The sequence below is a fragment of the Oncorhynchus mykiss genome, chromosome 32, assembly GCF_013265735.2.
Source record: "Oncorhynchus mykiss isolate Arlee chromosome 32, USDA_OmykA_1.1, whole genome shotgun sequence".
Lineage (NCBI taxonomy): Eukaryota > Metazoa > Chordata > Actinopteri > Salmoniformes > Salmonidae > Oncorhynchus > Oncorhynchus mykiss.
In genome coordinates this window covers 13,517,534-13,537,065 of record NC_050572.1, presented here as the reverse complement: position 1 = coordinate 13,537,065, position 19,532 = coordinate 13,517,534, and the positions used below count along the sequence as shown (strand labels likewise).

The 19,532-nt window shown below is 47.6% G+C and overlaps 1 protein-coding gene across 1 annotated transcript in view; it reads right to left on the bottom strand.

The window, feature by feature from the left end:
- Window positions 1-19,532, bottom strand: part of LOC110487938 (adhesion G protein-coupled receptor B2-like) — a 217,402-nt gene that overhangs the window by 187,924 nt on the left and 9,946 nt on the right. Inside the window, exons 4-8 of the mRNA XM_036970608.1 lie at window positions 14,698-14,804; window positions 9,585-9,779; window positions 9,158-9,226; window positions 6,844-6,952; window positions 5,107-5,253 (exon numbers count right to left, since the gene is read on the bottom strand). Of these exons, the coding sequence (XP_036826503.1) occupies window positions 5,107-5,253; window positions 6,844-6,952; window positions 9,158-9,226; window positions 9,585-9,779; window positions 14,698-14,804 (627 nt within the window). The remainder of the gene's footprint in view (window positions 1-5,106; window positions 5,254-6,843; window positions 6,953-9,157; window positions 9,227-9,584; window positions 9,780-14,697; window positions 14,805-19,532) is intronic.

The window sequence follows — 19,532 nt, the reverse complement described above, 5'->3', positions numbered from 1 at the left end:
AGAGAGAGAGGGGAGTGAGGGAGAGGGGGGATGAGGGAGAGAGGGGATGAAGGAGAGAGAGGGGATGAGGGAGAGAGAGAGAGGGTGCGGCAGAGAGAGAGGGGATGAGGGAGAGAGAGGGGGGATGAGGGAGAGAGAGGGGATAAGGGAGACAGAGAGGGAATGAGGGAGAGAGAGAGGGGATGAAGGAGAGAGAAAAGGGATGAGGGAGAGAGAGAGGGAATGAGGGAGAGAGAGAGGGGATGAGGGAGAGAGTGGGTGTGGCAGAGAGAGAGGGTGAGGGAGAGAGAAAATGGATGAGGGAGAGAGAGGGGATGAGGGAGAGAGAGAGAGGGGATGAAGGAGAGAGTGAGGGATGAGGGAGAGAGAGGGGGGATGAGGGAGAGAGAGGTGATGAGGGAGAGAGAGAGAGAGAGGGGGATGCAGGAGAGAGAGAGAGAGAGGGGATGAAGGAGAGAGATTGAGGGATGAGGGAGAGAGAGAGGGGATGAGGGAGAGAGAGTGGATACGGGAGAGAGAGAGGGAATGAGGGAGATATAGGGGATGAGGGAGAGAGAGAGTGGGGATGAAGGAGAGAGAGGGGGGATGAGTGAGAGAGTGAGGGATGAGTGAGAGAGAGGGGGGATGAGGGAGAGAGTGAGGTATGAGGGAGATACAGGGGATGAGGGAGAGAGAGAGTGGGGATGAAGGAGAGAGAGAGGGGATTAGTGAGAGAGAGAGGGGATGAGGGAGAAAGTGAGGGGATGAGGGAGATAGAGAGGGGATGAGAGAGAGAGGGTGTGGCAGAGAGAGAGCCAATGAGGGTATGAGAGAGGGGATGAGGGAGAGACAAGGGATGAGGGAGAGAGAGGGGATGAGGGAGAGAGAGGGTGCGGCAGAGAGAGAGGGGAGGAAGGAGAGAGCGAGAAAGAGAGGCAGATAGAGAGAGAGGGTGAGAGTAGGAGAGTAGGAGAGAGCCAGAGAGTGAGAGAGAGATGAAGAGAGAGATAGTGAGTGAGAGAGTGAGAGAGAGATAAAGAGAGATAGTGAGAGAGAGAGATAAAGAGAGAGATAGTGAGTGAGAGAGAGTGAGAGAGAGAATAGCTGTGTCCTCAGAGCCAGACAGAGACGCCAGACACCGTCTGACACCAGGCTAACCTTTCATGGGGATGACAGGGGGCACACAGAAAGTCAGTGTGTGTGTGTGTACTTTCCTGTGGGGCCTGTGTTATTATAGAGGTCAGGATCAGCAACAGAGACATACTAATCTCTTTCTCTATGTCTCCTTATTTCTCTCTATCTCTGTCTATCTATCTATCTATCTTTCAGAAAGTATTCAGACCTCTTTTTCCACATTTTGTTACATTACAACCTTTTTCTAAAATTGATTAATTAAATAGTTTTTTTTTCCTCTCATCAATCTACACACAATAAACTCTGCTTTTTAGAAATATTTGCTAATTTATAAAATCTTTGAAACTGAAATCTAGAATTTGAACACGTTTTCAGACCCTTTACTCAGTACTTAGCTGAAGCGCATTTGGCAACAATTACAGCATCGAGTCGTCTATGATGCTACAAGCTTGGCACATCTGCATTTGGGGAGTTTCTCCCATTCTTCTCTGCAGATTCTTTCAAGCTCTGTCAGGTTGGATGGGGAGCGTTGCTTCACAGCTACTTTAAGGTCTCTCCAGAGATGTAAGATCGGGTTCAAGTCTGGGCTCTGGCTGGGCCACTCAAGGACATTCCGAGACTTGTCCTGAAGCCACTCTTGCGTTGTCATGGCTGGGTGCTCAGGGTTGATGTCCTGTTGGAAGGTGAATCTTCGCTGAGGTCCTAAGCGCTTTTCATCAAGGATCTCTCTGTACTTTGATCCATTCATCTTTGCCTTAATCCTGACCAGTCTCCCTGCCGCTGAAAAACATCCCCACAGGACGATGCTGCCACCACCATGCTTCACCGTAGGGATGGTGCCAGGTTTCCTCCAGACGTGACGCTTGGCATTCAGGCCAAAGAGTTGAATCTCATGCTGCAGAGATGGTTGTCCTTCTGGAAGCTTCTCCCATCTCCACAGAGGAACTCTGAGCTCTGTCAGAGTGACCATCAGCTCTTTGGTCACCTCCCCGACCAAGGCCCTTCTCCCCCGATGGCTCAGTCTGGCGGGGCGGCCAGCTCTAGGAAGAGTCTTGGGACCTTCAATGCTGCAGAAATGTTTTTGGTACCCTTCCCCAGATCTGTGCCTTGACACAATCCTGTCTCGGACCTCTACGGACAATTCCTTTGACCTCATTGCTTAGTTTTTGCTCTGACATGCACTGTCAACTGTGTGACCTAATTTAGACAGGTGTGTGCCTTTCCAAATCATGACCAATTAAGTTGTAGAAGCATCTCAAGGATTATCATATCTATCTATCTATCTATCTATCTATCTATCTATCTATCTATCTATCTATCTATCTATCTATCTATCTATCTATCTATCTATCTATCTATCTATCTATCTATCTATCTATCTATCTATCTATCTATCTATCTATCTATCTATCTACCTACCTACCTACCTACCTACCTACCTACCTACCTACCTACCTACCTACCTACCTCTCTGCAAAGTATTGCATGGGAATATTAGCCTAATCGCTAGAAAATACTTAGATTTTGGACATTTGAAAAGGTCCTGAGGATGGCCACTGCTCAGAGCACTGCGCCACCACAGTCCACAATGCACTGCTCAGAGAACTGCGCCACCACAGTCCACAATGCACTGCTCAGAGAACTGCGCACCACAGTTCACAATGCATTTCTCAGAGCACTGCGCCACCACAGTTCACAATGCATTGCTCAGAGCACTGCACCACCACAGTTCACAATGCATTGCTCAGAGCACTGCACCACCACAGTCCACAATGCATTGCTCAGAGCACTGCGCCACCACAGTCCACAATGCACTGCTCTCAGAGCACTGCGCCACCACAGTTCACAATGCACTGCTCAGAGCACTGCGCCACCACAGTTCACAATGCATTGCTCAGAGCACTGCGCCACCACAGTTCACAATGCATTGCTCAGAGCACTGCACCACCACAGTCCACAATGCATTGCTCAGAGCACTGCGCCACCACAGTCCACAATGCACTGCTCTCAGAGCACTGCGCCACCACAGTTCACAATGCACTGCTCAGAGCACTGCGCCACCACAGTTCACAATGCATTGCTCAGAGCACTGCGCCACCACAGTTCACAATGCATTGCTCAGAGCACTGCGCCACCACAGTTCACAATGCATTGCTCAGAACACTGCGCCACCACAGTTCACAATGCATTGCTCAGAGCACTGCGCCACCACAGTTCACAATGCATTGCTCAGAGCACTGCGCCACCACAGTTCACAATGCATTGCTCAGAGCACTGCGCCACCACAGTTCACAATGCATTGCTCAGAGCACTGCGCCACCACAGTTCACAATGCATTGCTCAGAGCACTGCGTCACCACAGTTCACAATGCACTGCTCAGAGCACTGCGCCACCACAGTTCACAATGCACTAGCAAGGCTACTTGATGGTAATAGCGAGTCTTTATAAATTATTTCATTTTAAGCCTTCCCCAAACCATAGCCCTAACCTTAACCACACGGAATGAATGGCTAAACTGTTAACCTTTGAGTTGTTTCTGTTTTAACCCTGTAACCATGTGGAATGAACCCTTTAACCAAGTGGAATAAACCCTTTAACCAAGTGGAATAAACCCTTTAACCATGTGGAATGAACCCTTTAACCAAGTGGAATAAACCCTTTAACCATGTGGAATAAACCCTTTAACCATGTGGAATGAACCCTTTAACCAAGTGGAATGAACCCTTTAACTATGTGGAATGAACCCTTTAACCATGTGGAATGAACCCTTTAACCATGTGGAATGAACCCTTTAACCAAGTGGAATGAACCCTTTAACCAAGTGGAATAAACCCTTTAACCATGTGGAATAAACCCTTTAACCATGTGGAATGAACCCTTTAACCAAGTGGAATAAACCCTTTAACCATGTGGAATGAACCCTTTAACCAAGTGGAATAAACCCTTTAACCATGTGGAATGAACCCTTTAACCATGTGGAATGAACCCTTTAACCAAGTGGAATAAACCCTTTAACCAAGTGGAATAAACCCTTTAACCATGTGGAATAAACCCTTTAACCATGTGGAATGAACCCTTTAACCAAGTGTAATGAACCCTTTAACCAAGTGGAATAAACCCTTTAACCATGTGGAATAAACCCTTTAACCATGTGGAATGAACCCTTTAACCAAGTGGAATGAACCCTTTAACCAAGTGGAATTAATGTCAAAAAAAGACGTTCATCCTTAATACTTGGAATTTCGAAGGGATTTCCTGAGGGGAATACAGTCAAACGACTGTAAGATGTGCAGATCAATTTGAAGTGGCGTTCAAAGTAGGACGTGAGACAATTGTTCCATGATAAACGTAAGGGAAAATCAACAAGGGGCTATCTATGCGTTCTATGGAAAATAATGAACGTCGTGGAAGGTGTGTTCCATGACGCGCTAGCAGAGTGGAACTGACCTTCCACAGAGTTGCATTATTTTACAGAAAACACATAGAGCCCCGAGTTGATCATCCCTTTTATACAATAGCTATAATTGAACACATTTGCCGGTAGAAATGTGTTCAACATCCACTGAAGAAACTAGCAGGTTTATTAGATACTAGATAGCCAGTATACTAGACCTTTGCTTTCAAAAGCAGCTCAAACCTACAACATGTAACAAATGAACTATAGCCATTGAATTCTACCATGCAAATATACTGTGCGCTATAGGGAAATAATGCATGCCCTAGAATGCCCTTCAAGCCAATCAGAAACTAATATTCAATAAGGTGATGGGTCTGGGTCAACCTGTTACACATCAGGCTTTCTCTGTTCAGAGGTTAAAGTTATGATCACCTGAATTATTCACCTTGTGAGGACATCTTGACATCAGTGTGGTGAGGTCAGGGGAAGTCTTTACAGGATGTATGAAGCCATATTTCACTATGAGGCATGTGATTATGATGATGATGATGAAGATGCTGTCATGATGATGAGATGATGATGAAGACCATCTTACCTTCAGAGGTTAGGGTGAAGACCTCTTTGGGGATGTAGAGTTTGTCTTCGGCGGAACGAGCCCAGTCCTTCATTCCCCTCCTGCCCTTCATGGGGAAGTTGATGTCACTGGAGACCGCTGTCACGGGCTCTCGCTGTATTGTAATCACTATGGAGACAAAACATATCATTATCTCTATGGAGACAAAACACATCGTTATCTCTATGGAGACAAAACATATCATTATCTCTATGGAGACAAAACATATCATTATCTCTATGGAGACAAAACATATTGTTATCACTATGGAGATAAAACATATCGTTATCTATATGGAGAAAAATAAAATCATGAGTTGACGAACACCCAAAATAGGTAGAGAGGTGCTGACTAATGGAAAGGCAAACTTATTTGAGTTATGATTGCTGACAATTGGGAGTGTTGAGGATAAGACTGCAAAAATGCTGTTACATTTCCCCAAGATATCCAGAGGGAATAAGATAACCACAGGGAATAACCCATTTCAGTCTATAGTAAGCCCTGTCTAAGCCGGGGGGTTACTACTAATCTATATGGAATTGTTTTAAGAAGGTCATACCAAGGATCATTTTGTTATTTGATTTTCAATTTTAAGACCCCTTGAAGTATAAAAAATGATTTGATGTGGAAATTGGATTTGGGTTTACTGCTATTAACTCATACAAACTCATTGAATAACAAATTCACTTCATGAAACAACAACAGTCCCAACCCCAAAAAATTGAAAGGAAGATTTTTAGGAAGTGTCTGTCCTATATCTGCGAGAAAAAAGAAAGTTAACCCCATATTTTGGGCACTAAACAGTCTCCATATATACAGTACTTCCATTCATTTTTTCAACTGGTACCGGGGGACCTTCAGAGGAGTATTGTGAGGCCTGTGGATGTCCTATAGCAAAACAACCATCATGGGCGTGTTCATGAGAATCTCACCTTTCCCTCATATTAGTGTGTAGCCAAAACTGTTCGGACGCTACAGAAGTTGTCAGATCGTCTGAATCGACTTCAGACGAGTCCTAAGACGCTTGTAGAGGTTGTAGAGCAAAACGGAGAACACCATTTTGTGAGAAGACTGATTTTCGGGATGGTCTGACACACACTGTGCTAGCTCTGTCACCTTTCACAGCAGATGAGGAAGTGCGACTTCGGCGTATGCAGTGGATTGAGACGTATCCAACGCATCTCTAGCTTAAACTCAAAGATTTTAATGGGGATTCTTTATCACACTAATTCGATTCCCACAGGGAACAAGATACCCACTGGGAAAAAGACACCCACAGGGAACAAGATACCCACAGGGAATAAGATAGCCACAGGGAACAAGACACCCACAGGGAATAAGATACCCACAGGGAATAAGATACCCACAGGGAATAAGACACCGACAGGGAATAAGACATCCACAGGGAATAAGACACCCACAGGGAATAAGACAGCCACAGGGAATAAGACACCCACAGGGAATAAGACGCCCACAGGGAATAAGACACCCACAGGGAATAAGACACCTACAGGGAATAAGACACCCACAGGGATTTAGATACCCACAGGGAATAAGACACCCACAGGGATTTAGATACCCACAGGGAATAAGACACCCAAAGAGAATAAGCAGGAAAAACTGGAATCCTCTAACCAGGATTTCTTGAAAACCTGGGAGTTTGGGGAAAGTTACTGGAATTTTGCACCCCTACCTGTGAGTGTTAAACTGACTACTCACTGAGGTTGTTGGTGACCACCAGGAAACTCTGGAAGGGTTTCTGATCCTCTCCAATCAGATGGATGAAGTCCTCCAAGATACGCATGAGATGGGCCGTACCAGGAGAAACCTGGGTATGGGGAAGCGAGAGAGAGAGAGAGAGCGAGAGAGAGAGAGAGCGAGAGAGAGAGAGAGAGAGAGAGAAAAAGAGAGAGAGAGAGAGAAAGAGAGAGAAAGAGAGAGAGAAGGGGGAGGAGGGGGAGGAGGGGGAGAGAAGGGGGAGGAGGGGGAGAGAAGGGAGAGAAGGGAGAGTGTGAGAAAGACAGAGAGAACAATATAATAAAAACAACTTTCTTTCATAGACAAATATTGAATTACCGACTGTCATTCTCTCTCATTCTCTCTCTCTCATTTCATACACCAGTCTAAGTGTATCTTCTGTTCCTGTGAAATTCATGTTGGCCAGAAGGAAGTGTCACAGCTAAAGAATCACCAATAACCTCTATACCCCCAACAGATTACAACAGTCATTGGCTTGCTCACACTCGTTAGCCCCGTATGCTAAGTGCAGCTAATTAGCAGACATGGGACATAATGCCTTTTACTGTATGTCTGCTGAGGCGGAATCCCAAATTACACCATATTCCCTATATAGTGCACTATTTTAGACCAGAGCTCTTTGGCACTGGTCAAAAATAGTGCACTTCATATAAGATAGGGTGCCATAGGAAACCCAGCCTAAGGTATTGGTATCAGTAGAGTATGGGAAGATCATGACTTGATTGTTTTGCAGTGGCTTGATTGCCGCGTATCGTCTCATTTGATTATCAAAACATCATCATCATAATTACCGCATTAATATTTCAATACTGTGCTCTCTCACTCTCTCTTCACGTTATACATGTGGTCATTAAACAGACACTCTTATCCAGAGCATCTTAGTCCACACATTGAACTAAGGTAGGTGGTAACTAAAACGTTCCTCAGAAAAGCAGCTATCTCAGTCTGTGTACGCATGTGTGCTGTTGTTGAGTGTTATGATAATGGATATATGTGTTATGATAACATGTACAATTGAAGTCGGAAGTTTACATACACTAAGTTGACTGTGCCTTCAAACAGCTTGGAACATTCCAGAAAATTATGTCATGGCTTTAGAAGCTTCTGATAGGCTAATTGACATAATTTGAGTCAAATGGAAGTGTACCTGTGGATGTATTTCAAGGCCTACCTTCAAACTCAGTGACTCTTTGCTTGACATCATGGGAAAATCTAAAGAAATCAGCCAAGAACTTAGAAAAAAAATGCAGACCTCCACAAGTCTGGTTAATCCTTGGGAGCAATTTCCAAAATGCCTGAAGGTACCACGTTCATCTGTACAAACAATAGTACGCAAGTACAAACACCACGGGACCACACAGCCGTCATACCGCTCAGGAAGGAGACGCAACCTGTCTCCTAGAGATGAACATACTTTGGTGCAAAAAGTGCAAATAAATCCCAGAACAACAGCAAAGGACCTTGTGAAGATGCTGGAGGAAACAGGTACAAAAGTATCTATATCCACTTTGGAATGAGCCCTATATCGACATAACCTGAAAGGCCGCTCAGCAAGGAAGAGGTTGCTGTTGACACATATGTACATATGGTAGTTATTAGGGTCAAATTTGTCTCCACTTTTGTGGAGATCAGTCCTTGATTCCAAATATATATATTTTACCTTCATTTAACTAGGCAAGTCAGTTAAGAACAAATTCTTATTTTACAATGACAGCCTAGGAACAGTGGGCTCACTGCCTTGTTCAGGGGCAGAACAATATGTTTTACCTTGTCAGCTTGGGGACTCAATCTAGCAACCTTTTGGTTACTAGTCCCACGCTCTAACAACTAGGCTTCCTGCCGCCCCAGGTAGCCTAAATATTGGGGAAGATGCCAGAGCTAAGGATGATGTTAAAGAGTTTTAGTATAGCCAATTGGAATTTGTTGTCTGTATATTTCATAATTTCATTGAGGATACCATCAACAACCCATGCCTTTATGGGTTGGTGGGTTTGTATTTTGTCCTGTAGCTCATTCAAGGTAATTGGATAATCCAATGGGTTCTGGTAGTCTCACTCACACACACACACACACACACACACACACACACACACACACTGGTTGTCAGTATGCACACAGTTTGGAATATGATCCGTGCTGAATGGTAAACAGGTGTGTTTTTACGACTCTTCTGATAATGACATAAACACTGCTATCAAATTCATCCAACTGTGACAGAGCCAGACACTCTGACACACACACACACACACACTAAAACAACAGTTTAAAAGCCTACCTGATGAGCGTCTTCCCACTTCTCAAGGTTTTCCATGTCCAACATATAGCTGACTACCTGGAAGAATTTCTGAGGAAAGAGAAGAGGAGGGTTGACTATTGGGGAGCTGAGGGGTGTGAGTGTACATGCAACTTGTAGGGATGTAGGTGTGTGTTTTATCTGTCTGTTTTCTCCCCGTAGGTGTGTGTGTTTTATCTGTCTGTATATGTCACCCACCTGCGAGTTGTCAGGAGCTGTAGTTTGCTCTCTTGAACGTTTGTGTGTGTGTGTGTGTGTGTGTGTGTGTGTGTGTGTGTGTGTGTGTGTGTGTGTGTTTGCGTCCGTGCGTGTTTGCGTGCGTGCGTGTGTGTGTGTGTGTGTGTGTGTGTTTGCGTGCGTGCGTGCGTGTGTGTGTGGGTGGGTGTTTATTTGTGTCCTCCCCACCCACCTGTGTGTCGTCGGGAGCTGGGATGTAGGTTGCTCTCTTGAAGGTGTCCGTCACATTTCGGAGAATCTCCGTGGAGAACAGGAGGTCACCGCTGTAGTAGCTCCTCCTCTGTAAGAGCTCCAGGAGATTCCTCACGACCTGAGACATGCCCTCTCCAGCCAGGGTCCTCTGACCCTTCGCAAGATGCTCTCGCAACTGGAGACAGCATGGGAGGAGAGGGGGTATAGAAACACGGGTTAGAGAGATATGGGGAGGGAGAGAGGGGGAGAGAACAAGAGAAAGAGAGAGAGAGAACAAGAGAAAGAGAGAGAGAAAGAGATAGAGAGAGATGGAGGTGATGTAGAGAGAGAGAGAGATAGAGGTGAGGTAGAGAGTAGAGAGAGAGAGATAGAGGTGAGGTAGAGAGTAGAGAGAGAGAGGTGAGGTAGAGAGAGAGAGAGAGGTGAGGTAGAGGGTAGAGAGAGAGATATAGGTGAGGTAGAGAGTAGAGAGAAAGATAGAGGTGAGGTAGAGAGTAGAGAGAGAGAGAGGTGAGGTAGAGAGTAGAGAGAGAGAGAGAGGTGAGGTAGAGAGCAGAGGGAGAGATGGAGGGGAGGTAGAGAGTACAGAGAGAGAAGGAGAGAGAGAGAGAGAGAGAGAGAGAGAGAGAGAGAGAGAGAGAGAGAGAGAGAGAGAGAGAGAGAGAGAGAGAGAGAGAGATAGAGGTGAGGTAGAGAGCAGAGAGAGAGAGGTGAGGTAGAGAGTAGAGAGAGAGATATATGTGAGGAAGAGAGCAGAGCGAGAAAGATGGAGGTGATGTAGAGAGTAGATAGAGGTGAGGTAGAGAGTACAGAGAGAGAGAGAGAGAGAGAGAGAGAGATAGAGGTAAGGTAGAGAGCAAAGAGTAGAGAGAGAAAGATCTGAGGCTTCGTATCCATTTTAATCGATCTTTGCTTGGGATCAGTAGGTATTATAGGTATGTAAGGGTAATGAATGTCATAAATGACCAGTATTTTGGTCAAGTACCTAGCCCTCAGCCCCTAGCCATCAGCCCTCAGCCACTAGCCCTCAGCTCCTACCCCTCAGCACCTATCCCTCAGCACCTATCCCTCAGCCTTAAGCCCATAGCCCTCATTCTCTACCTCTCAGCTCCTAGCCCTCAGCCCCTAGCCCTCAGCCCCTAGCACTCAGCTCCTATCCCTCAGCACCTATCCCTCAGCACCTATCCCTCAGCCTTCAGCCCATAGCCCTCATTCTCTACCTCTCAGCTCCTAGCCCTCAGCCCCTAGCCCTCAGCCCTGAGCCCCTAGCCCTCAGCCCCTAGCCCCCAACCCCTAGCCCTCAGGCCCTAGCCCCCAGTACCTAGCCCTCAGCCCACAGCCCCAGTACCTAGCCCCCTCAACCCCTAACACTCAACCCCTAGCCCTCAGCCCCTAGCCCTCAGCTCCTAGCCCTCAGCCAGTAACACTCAGACTCTAACCCTCATTCCGTAGCCCTCAGCTCCTAGCCCTCAGCCACTAGCCCTCAGCCCCTAGCCCTCAGCCCCTAGCCCTCAGCCCCTAACACTCAGACTCTAACCCTCATTCCCTAGCCCTCAGCTCCTAGCCCTCAGCCACTAGCCCTCAGCCCCTAGCCCTCAGCCCCTAGCCCTCAGCCCCTAGCCCTCAGCCAGTAACACTCAGACTCTAACCCTCATTCCGTAGCCCTCAGCTCCTAGCCCTCAGCCCCTAGCCCACAGCCCCTAACACTCAGACTCTAACCCTCATTCCCTAGCCCTCAGCTCCTAGCCCTCAGCCACTAGCCCTCAGCCCCTAGCCCTCAGCCCCTAGCCCTCAGCCCCTAGCCCTCAGCCAGTAACACTCAGACTCTAACCCTCATTCCGTAGCCCTCAGCTCCTAGCCCTCAGCCCCTAGCCCACAGCCCCTAACACTCAGACTCTAACCCTCATTCCCTAGCCCTCAGCCCCTAGCCATCAGCCCTCAGCCACTAGCCCTCAGCTCCTACCCCTCAGCACCTATCCCTCAGCACCTATCCCTCAGCCTTAAGCCCATAGCCCTCATTCTCTACCTCTCAGCTCCTAGCCCTCAGCCCCTAGCCCTCAGCCCCTAGCACTCAGCTCCTATCCCTCAGCACCTATCCCTCAGCACCTATCCCTCAGCCTTCAGCCCATAGCCCTCATTCTCTACCTCTCAGCTCCTAGCCCTCAGCCCCTAGCCCTCAGCCCTGAGCCCCTAGCCCTCAGCCCCTAGCCCCCAACCCCTAGCCCTCAGGCCCTAGCCCCCAGTACCTAGCCCTCAGCCCACAGCCCCAGTACCTAGCCCCCTCAACCCCTAACACTCAACCCCTAGCCCTCAGCCCCTAGCCCTCAGCTCCTAGCCCTCAGCCAGTAACACTCAGACTCTAACCCTCATTCCGTAGCCCTCAGCTCCTAGCCCTCAGCCACTAGCCCTCAGCCCCTAGCCCTCAGCCCCTAGCCCTCAGCCCCTAACACTCAGACTCTAACCCTCATTCCCTAGCCCTCAGCTCCTAGCCCTCAGCCACTAGCCCTCAGCCCCTAGCCCTCAGCCCCTAGCCCTCAGCCCCTAGCCCTCAGCCAGTAACACTCAGACTCTAACCCTCATTCCGTAGCCCTCAGCTCCTAGCCCTCAGCCCCTAGCCCACAGCCCCTAACACTCAGACTCTAACCCTCATTCCCTAGCCCTCAGCTCCTAGCCCTCAGCCACTAGCCCTCAGCCCCTAGCCCTCAGCCCCTAGCCCTCAGCTCCTAGCCCTCAGCCACTAGCCCTCAGCCCCTAGCCCTCAGCCCCTAACACTCAGACTCTAACCCTCATTCCCTAGCCCTCAGCTCCTAGCCCTCAGCCACTAGCCCTCAGCCCCTAGCCCTCAGCCCCTAGCCCTCAGCCCCTAACACTCAGACTCTAACCCTCATTCCCTAGCCCTCAGCCACTAGCCCTCAGCCCCTAGCCCTCAGCTCCTAGCCCTCAGCCACTAGCCCTCAGCCCCTGGCCCTCAGCCCCTAGCCCTCAGCCCCTAACACTCAGACTCTAACCCTCATTCCCTAGCCCGCAGCTCCTAGCCCTCAGCCACTAGCCCTCAGCCCCTAGCCTTCAGCCCCTAGCCCTCAGCCCCTAGCCCTCAGCCCCTAGCCCTCAGCCCCTAACACTCAGACTCTAGCCCTCAGCCCCTAGCCCTCAGCCCCGAGCCCTCAGCTCCGAGCCCTCAGCCCCTAGCCCTCAGCCCCTAGCCCTCAGCCCCTAGCCTTCAGCCCCTAGCCCTCTGCCCTGAGCCCCTAGCCCTCAGCCCCTAGCCCCCAACCCCTAGCCCTCAGGCCCTAGCCCCCAGTACCTAGCCCTCAGCCCACAGCCCCCAGTACCTAGCCCTCAGCCCCTAACACTCAGCCCCTAGCCCTCAGCCCTTAGCCCTCAACTCCTAGCCCTCAGCCAGTAACACTCAGACTCTAACCCTCATTCCCTAGCCCTCAGCTCCTAGCCCTCAGCCACTAGCCCTCAGCCCCTAGTCCTCAGCCCCTAGCCCTCAGCCCCTAACACTCAGACTCTAACCCTCATTCCCTAGCACTCAGCCCCTAGCCCTCAGCCCCTAGCCCTCAGCCCCTAGCCCTCAGCCCCTAGCCCTCAGCCCCTAGCCCTCAGCCCTTAGCCCTCAGCCCCTAGCCCTCAGCCCTTAGCCCTCAGCCCCTAACACTCAGACTCTAACCCTCAGCCCCAAGCCCTTATTAGGCATTTTTGCAGATATAACTGGATAGATACTGGCTACTCTATGTATTTCACAATGCTGCATGACACTTTGACTGAAATCCACGTACACACACACACACACACACACACAGAACAGAACAGTGATCTTCAGTCACAACAGCAATCAAACCTAATGAACCGCAGCTCCATGCTAATGAAAGGTTAGTGGTGAACGCAGGCCTAGGCTAACAGTGCAATCAACTAATCACAGCACGCCTGGTGGCCACCCCGCTGGCTTCCATTATCGCCATGGAGACAGACGGTCAGAGGTCACGCAGTAGGACAGTCGATGATTAATCTCAGTTACCCAGAAGTAAAATTATCTAAAAGAAAGTGTAATTTCTTGTTAACTATTCTGATTACCTTTGTGTAAAGGAAGGAAGCAAAGTTTCCTCCCTTGTAAAACGGAAACTTTTGGCCAAACCACTCCTTCCGCTAATTTCACTTGTATTTATAATGGCCAAAAAGGACATTTTCGTTTCACTGCGCCAGTTTAACCAAAGCCTTTGCCCAATCCTGATTCATCCAAATCATCAATGATGAAAACCAAAAACCAGGAACTACTGCTGTTCGTAACCACTCTATGTGAGCCTTGACAGATTCTTGCCGTTTCAACTTCCATGAGAATCTGTCCATGAGAGATTAGTCAATGATTAACCAATGCATTCATTAAACAATGGATGAAAGCAGTAACTCATTAGAGAGGGAGAAAGTGTTTAGTGATGACAATGCTACTTATGACTAACTGGACAAACTTTTCACAGAAAGGTATTCAGGGCCAGAAATCATAAACCATCTCGGAGTTGAGTGCTGATCTAGGATCAGGCCCCACACGTTCATGTAATATTATTCATTTTAAAAGGCAAAACTGATCTCAGCACTCTTACTGTAAGACACTTTATGAATACAATCCCACGTCTATTGACGGTCAAACAAATACGATGTGGGCGTCAAAATAATTCATTTATTCAACCTTTGTTGGGCAAGGTCAGTCTTCGAGAACAAATGATTTATTAAAACAGCAATCTGTTTAATCATTGAGTTGTTCATTTTACAGGCTAGAAGAAGAAAGGAAGTCCATAGTTTTGAAAAAGCGATGGAAATATTGAGGAAGTGGAAGACATGCTAAAATGACAACATTAAGCACGTGTGCATTTCAAATGTACAATGTTCAAATGGCTTAGCTATGACTTACTACTAAATATGACAAGAACAGAAGACTTTCTGCTAGTTGTCTATGTGTTATTATGTACCATCTGGATAGAAGGTGCATTCACAATAACGTCGCGGCACAGGTGGCTCATTGAGCATGTTATACAAGACCAACTGTATTTGAATAAATGAGATGTGAATAGAGAGAGCGTGAAAAAGGGACTTACAGATAAATGTAAATATCTGAATTCCATCGAGACGCATCTGGCGAAGCTCGGAGGACCCCAGTAAGCAACTCCATTAGCGTCCAGCAAGCAACGACGACTAGCAGATCCTAGAGAGAGAGAGGAGAGAGAGAAGGAGATACCATTGCTATGTAAAACTTAACAGCAGTAACACATTGGTTTCATGTTATCCAGTAACCTCATGAGACTCTCATTGCAACTTGTTTCCAACATAGTATACCCACTATAATGTAGAGCGGAGGTCAACCTCAGGTCAACCACCCACCTAACACTATCTAATATACAACTACTCTATAAGGTCACACACATAGTATACATGTACACAGTTATTCAGAGAGAAACATAGAAACAACATATGGTGAAACTGAAACTTGAGCCCTGTGGGATACCATTGCAGGTCTTCACGGAGCCACCTGTACCCGAATACACGACAATACATCTGGGACCCAAGCGGGTCCAGAATTCTAAATAATGTCACCGGTCTGGGTTAGATCTGATATGATTGTCACAGGTCTCGGATATGAGTCATTTTAACTGACTTGTCTGGAAGGTCCCCTAAAAGATCTGAACGCGACTGCTGCAGTAGAGAGAGAGAGAGATTTTATAATTTATGCTGCTGCTCTTTGGTTTTCATGAGTGGCGGGTGAAGCTCGTTGTTGGGCAATTATAAGTCATCAAAATGGCAATACACTACTGCCATAAAGCCTCAGTTTTTGGCAAAAGTTAGAGGATATCTAATGAATGGAAGATGGAATTAAAATGATGGAATTAAAAGTTGAAGGAGATGGATAGACTAGAATGACCAAGAGGCAAAAGGTAGGCTCCTACAACAGGTAGGCTCCTACAACAGGTGGGCTCCTACAACAGGTGGGCTCCTACAACAGGTGGGCTCCTACAACAGGTGGGCTCCTACAACAGGTGGGCTCCTACAACAGGTGGGCTCCTACAACAGGTGGGCTCCTACAACAGGTAGGCTCCTACAACAGATGGGCTCCTACAACAGGTGGGCTCCTACAACAGGTGGGCTCCTACAAAAGGTAGGTCTCCTACAACAGGTGGGTCTCCTACAACAGGTGGGCTCCTACAAAAGGTAGGTCTCCTACAACAGGTGGGTCTCCTACAACAGGTGGGCTCCTACAACAGGTAGGCTCCTACAACAGGTGGGCTCCTACAACAGGTGGGCTCCTACAAAAGGTAGGTCTCCTACAACAGGTGGGTCTCCTACAACAGGTGGGCTCCTACAAAAGGTAGGTCTCCTACAACAGGTGGGTCTCCTACAACAGGTGGGCTCCTACAAAAGGTAGGCTCCTACAACAGGTGGGCTCCTACAACAGGTGGGCTCCTACAACAGGTAGGCTCCTACAACAGGTGGGCTCCTACAACAGGTGGGCCCCTACAACAGGTGGGCTCCTACAACAGGTAGGCTCTTACAACAGGTGGGCTCCTACAACAGGTGGGCTCCTACAACAGGTGGGCTCCTACAACAGGTAGGCTCCTACAACAGGTGGGCTCCTACAACAGGTGGGCTCCTACAACAGGTGGGCTCCTACAACAGGTGGGCTCCTACAACAGGTGGGCTCCTTCAACAGGTAGGCTCATACAACAGGTAGGCTCCTACAACAGGTGGGCTTCTACAACAGGTGGGCTTCTACAACAGGTAGGCTTCTACAACAGGTGGGCTCCTACAACAGGTGGGCTCCTACAACAGGTGGGCTCTTACAACAGGTAGGCTTCTACAGCAGGTAGGCTCCTACAACAGGTGGGCTCCTACAGCAGGTAGGCTCCTACAATAGGTGGGCTCCTACAACAGGTAGGCTTCTACAACAGGTGGGCTCCTACAGCAGGTAGGCTCCTACAATAGGTGGGCTTCTACAACAGGTAGGCTTCTACAACAGGTGGGCTCCTACAACCAGTGGGCTCCTACAACAGGTGGGCTCCTACAAAAGGTAGGCTCCTACAACAGGTGGGCTCCTTCAACAGGTAGGCTCCTACAACATGTGGGCTCCTACAACAGGTGGGCTCCTACAACAGGTAGGCTCCTACAACAGGTGGGCTCCTTCAACAGGTAGGCTCATACAACAGGTAGGCTCCTACAACAGGTGGGCTCCTACAACAGGTAGGCTCCTACAACAGGTGGGCTCCTTCAACAGGTAGGCTCATACAACAGGTAGGCTCCTACAACAGGTGGGCTCCTACAACATATGGGCTTCTACAACAGGCGGGCTTCTACAACAGGCAGGCTTCTACAACAGGCGGGCTTCTACAACAGGTAGGCTCCTACAACAGGCAGGCTTCTACAACAGGTGGGCTCCTACAACAGGTGGGCTCCTACAACAGGCAGGCTTCTACAACAGGCGGGCTTCTACAACAGGTAGGCTCCTACAACAGGTGGGCTTCTACAACAGGTGGGCTCCTACAACAGGTGGGCTCCTACAACAGGTAGGCTTCTACAACAGGCGGGCTTCTACAACAGGCAGGCTTCTACAACAGGCGGGCTTCTACAACAGGTAGGCTCCTACAACAGGTGGGCTTCTACAACAGGTGGGCTCCTACAACAGGTGGGCTCCTACAACAGGTAGGCTTCTACAACAGTTGGGCTCCTACAACAGTTGGGCTCCTACAACAGGCGGGCTTCTACAACAGGCAGGCTTCTACAACAGGTAGGCTTCTACAACAGTTGGGCTCCTACAACAGTTGGGCTCCTACAACAGGTGGGCTCCTACAACAGGTTTAGCTAGCTTAACATGCTTCTCCTGGGTTCATGGGGTCAAGACAGGTACTACATAATCTTATTGGATGATGAATAACCTAGCCATGGCAGCTGTTAGTCTACTATAGTGCGAGTCAGCTTGTTGGTTGGTTGCTGTCTCTTGTCTCTTCCTCCCTCCTCCCTGTTCCCCGTGTCACTCGCTCCAGTACGGCCCCTCCCCCGCCTGCTTCCATCACTTGGATCAGATCGGACTGGGTCTGGATCTGACCAAGTCTATACAGAACGGGTCTAGTTGTCCTCGGGTCCGTTCGTTTGGAACGGGTCTATATATTTTTAAAATACATTTACAGTTGAATTTGGAAGTTTACATACACTTGGAGTTATTAAAACTCATTTTCAAACACTCCACAAATTTCTTCTTAACAATCTACAGTTTTGGCAAGTTGGTTAGGACATCTACTTTGTGCATGACACAATAATTATTTCCACAAATTGTTCACAAATCGATGATTTCACTGATAATTCACTGTATCACAATTCCAGTGGGTCAGAAGTTTACATTGACACTACATTGACTGTGCATTGGAAAGCTTGGAAAATTCCAGAAAATTATGTCATGGCTTTAGAAGCATCTGATAGGCTAATTGAAATAATTTGAGTCAATTGGAGGTGTACCTGTGAATTTATTTCAAGGTCTACCTTCAAACTCAGTGCCTCTTTGCTTGACATCATGGGAAAATTAAAAGAAATTAGCCAAAATTGTAGACCTCCACAAGTCAGGTTCCTTGGGAACAATTTCCAAATGCCTGAAGGTACCATGTTCATCTGTACAAACAATAGTATGCAAGTATAAACACCATGGGACCACGCAGCCGTCATACTGCTCAGGAAGGAAACGCGTTCTGTCTCCTAGAGATGAATGTACTTTGGTGCGAAAAGTGCAAATCAATCCCAGAACAAAAGCAAAGGACCTTGTGAAGATGCTGGAGGAAACAGGTACAAAAGTATCTATATCCATAGTAAAACAAGTCCTATATCGACATAACCTGAAAGGCCCCTCAGCAAGGAAGAAGCCACTGCTCCAAAACCGCCATTAAAAAGCTAGACTACGGTTTGCAACTGCACATGGGGACAAAGATCGTACTTTTTGGAGAAATGTCCTCTGGTCTGATGAAACAAAAATAGAACTGTTTGGCCATGATGACCATCATTATGTTTGGAGGAAAAAGGGGGATGCTTGCAAGCTGAAGAACACCACCCCAACCATGAAGCACGGGGATGGCAGAATCATGTTGTGGGGTGGTTTGCTGCAGGAGGAACTGGTGCACTTCACAAAATAGATGGCATCACGAGGAAGGACTATTATGTGGCTATATCAAAGCAACCCAACTTATTGTGGGAAGCTTGTGGAAGGCTACCCAAAACATTTGACCCAAGTTGAACAATTTAAAGGCAATGCTACCAAATATTTATTGAGTGTATGAAAAACTTCTGACCCACTGGCAATGTGATTAAATAAATAAAAGCTGAAATAAATAATTCTCTCTACTGTTATTCTGACATTTCACATTCTTAAAATAAAGTGGTGATCCTAACTGACCTGGGACAAGGAATTTTTACTAGGATTAAATGTCAGGAATTGTGAAAAACTGAGTTTAAGTGTATTTGGCTAAGGTGTATGTAAACTTCCGACTTAATCTGTATGTAAATTGGGTCTGGGTGGGAAAGCTCCAGATCCATTTCGGAACAGGTCCAACTTCATGACATCTAGACACCGTACAAACTACCTTCTCTGCTGGAATAGATTCCACACACACATGTGCGTACACACACACACACAAACACACACACACACACACACACACACACACATTTCAAAGTCCTCATCTATTAAGCAGTATATTATTAGTTACAGTGAGTGCCTGAGGACAGTGTCTGGGTCGGCACCTGCTCTGAAAAAAACATCTGATAGAAAATAACATGAATCTACAGCACCACAATATTAACCAGGATGTATTACTTTTCACACTCACACTGTAGTCAGACACTTAGTACTAGTAGTAGTCAGACACTTAGTACTAGTAGTAGTCAGACATTTAGTACTAGT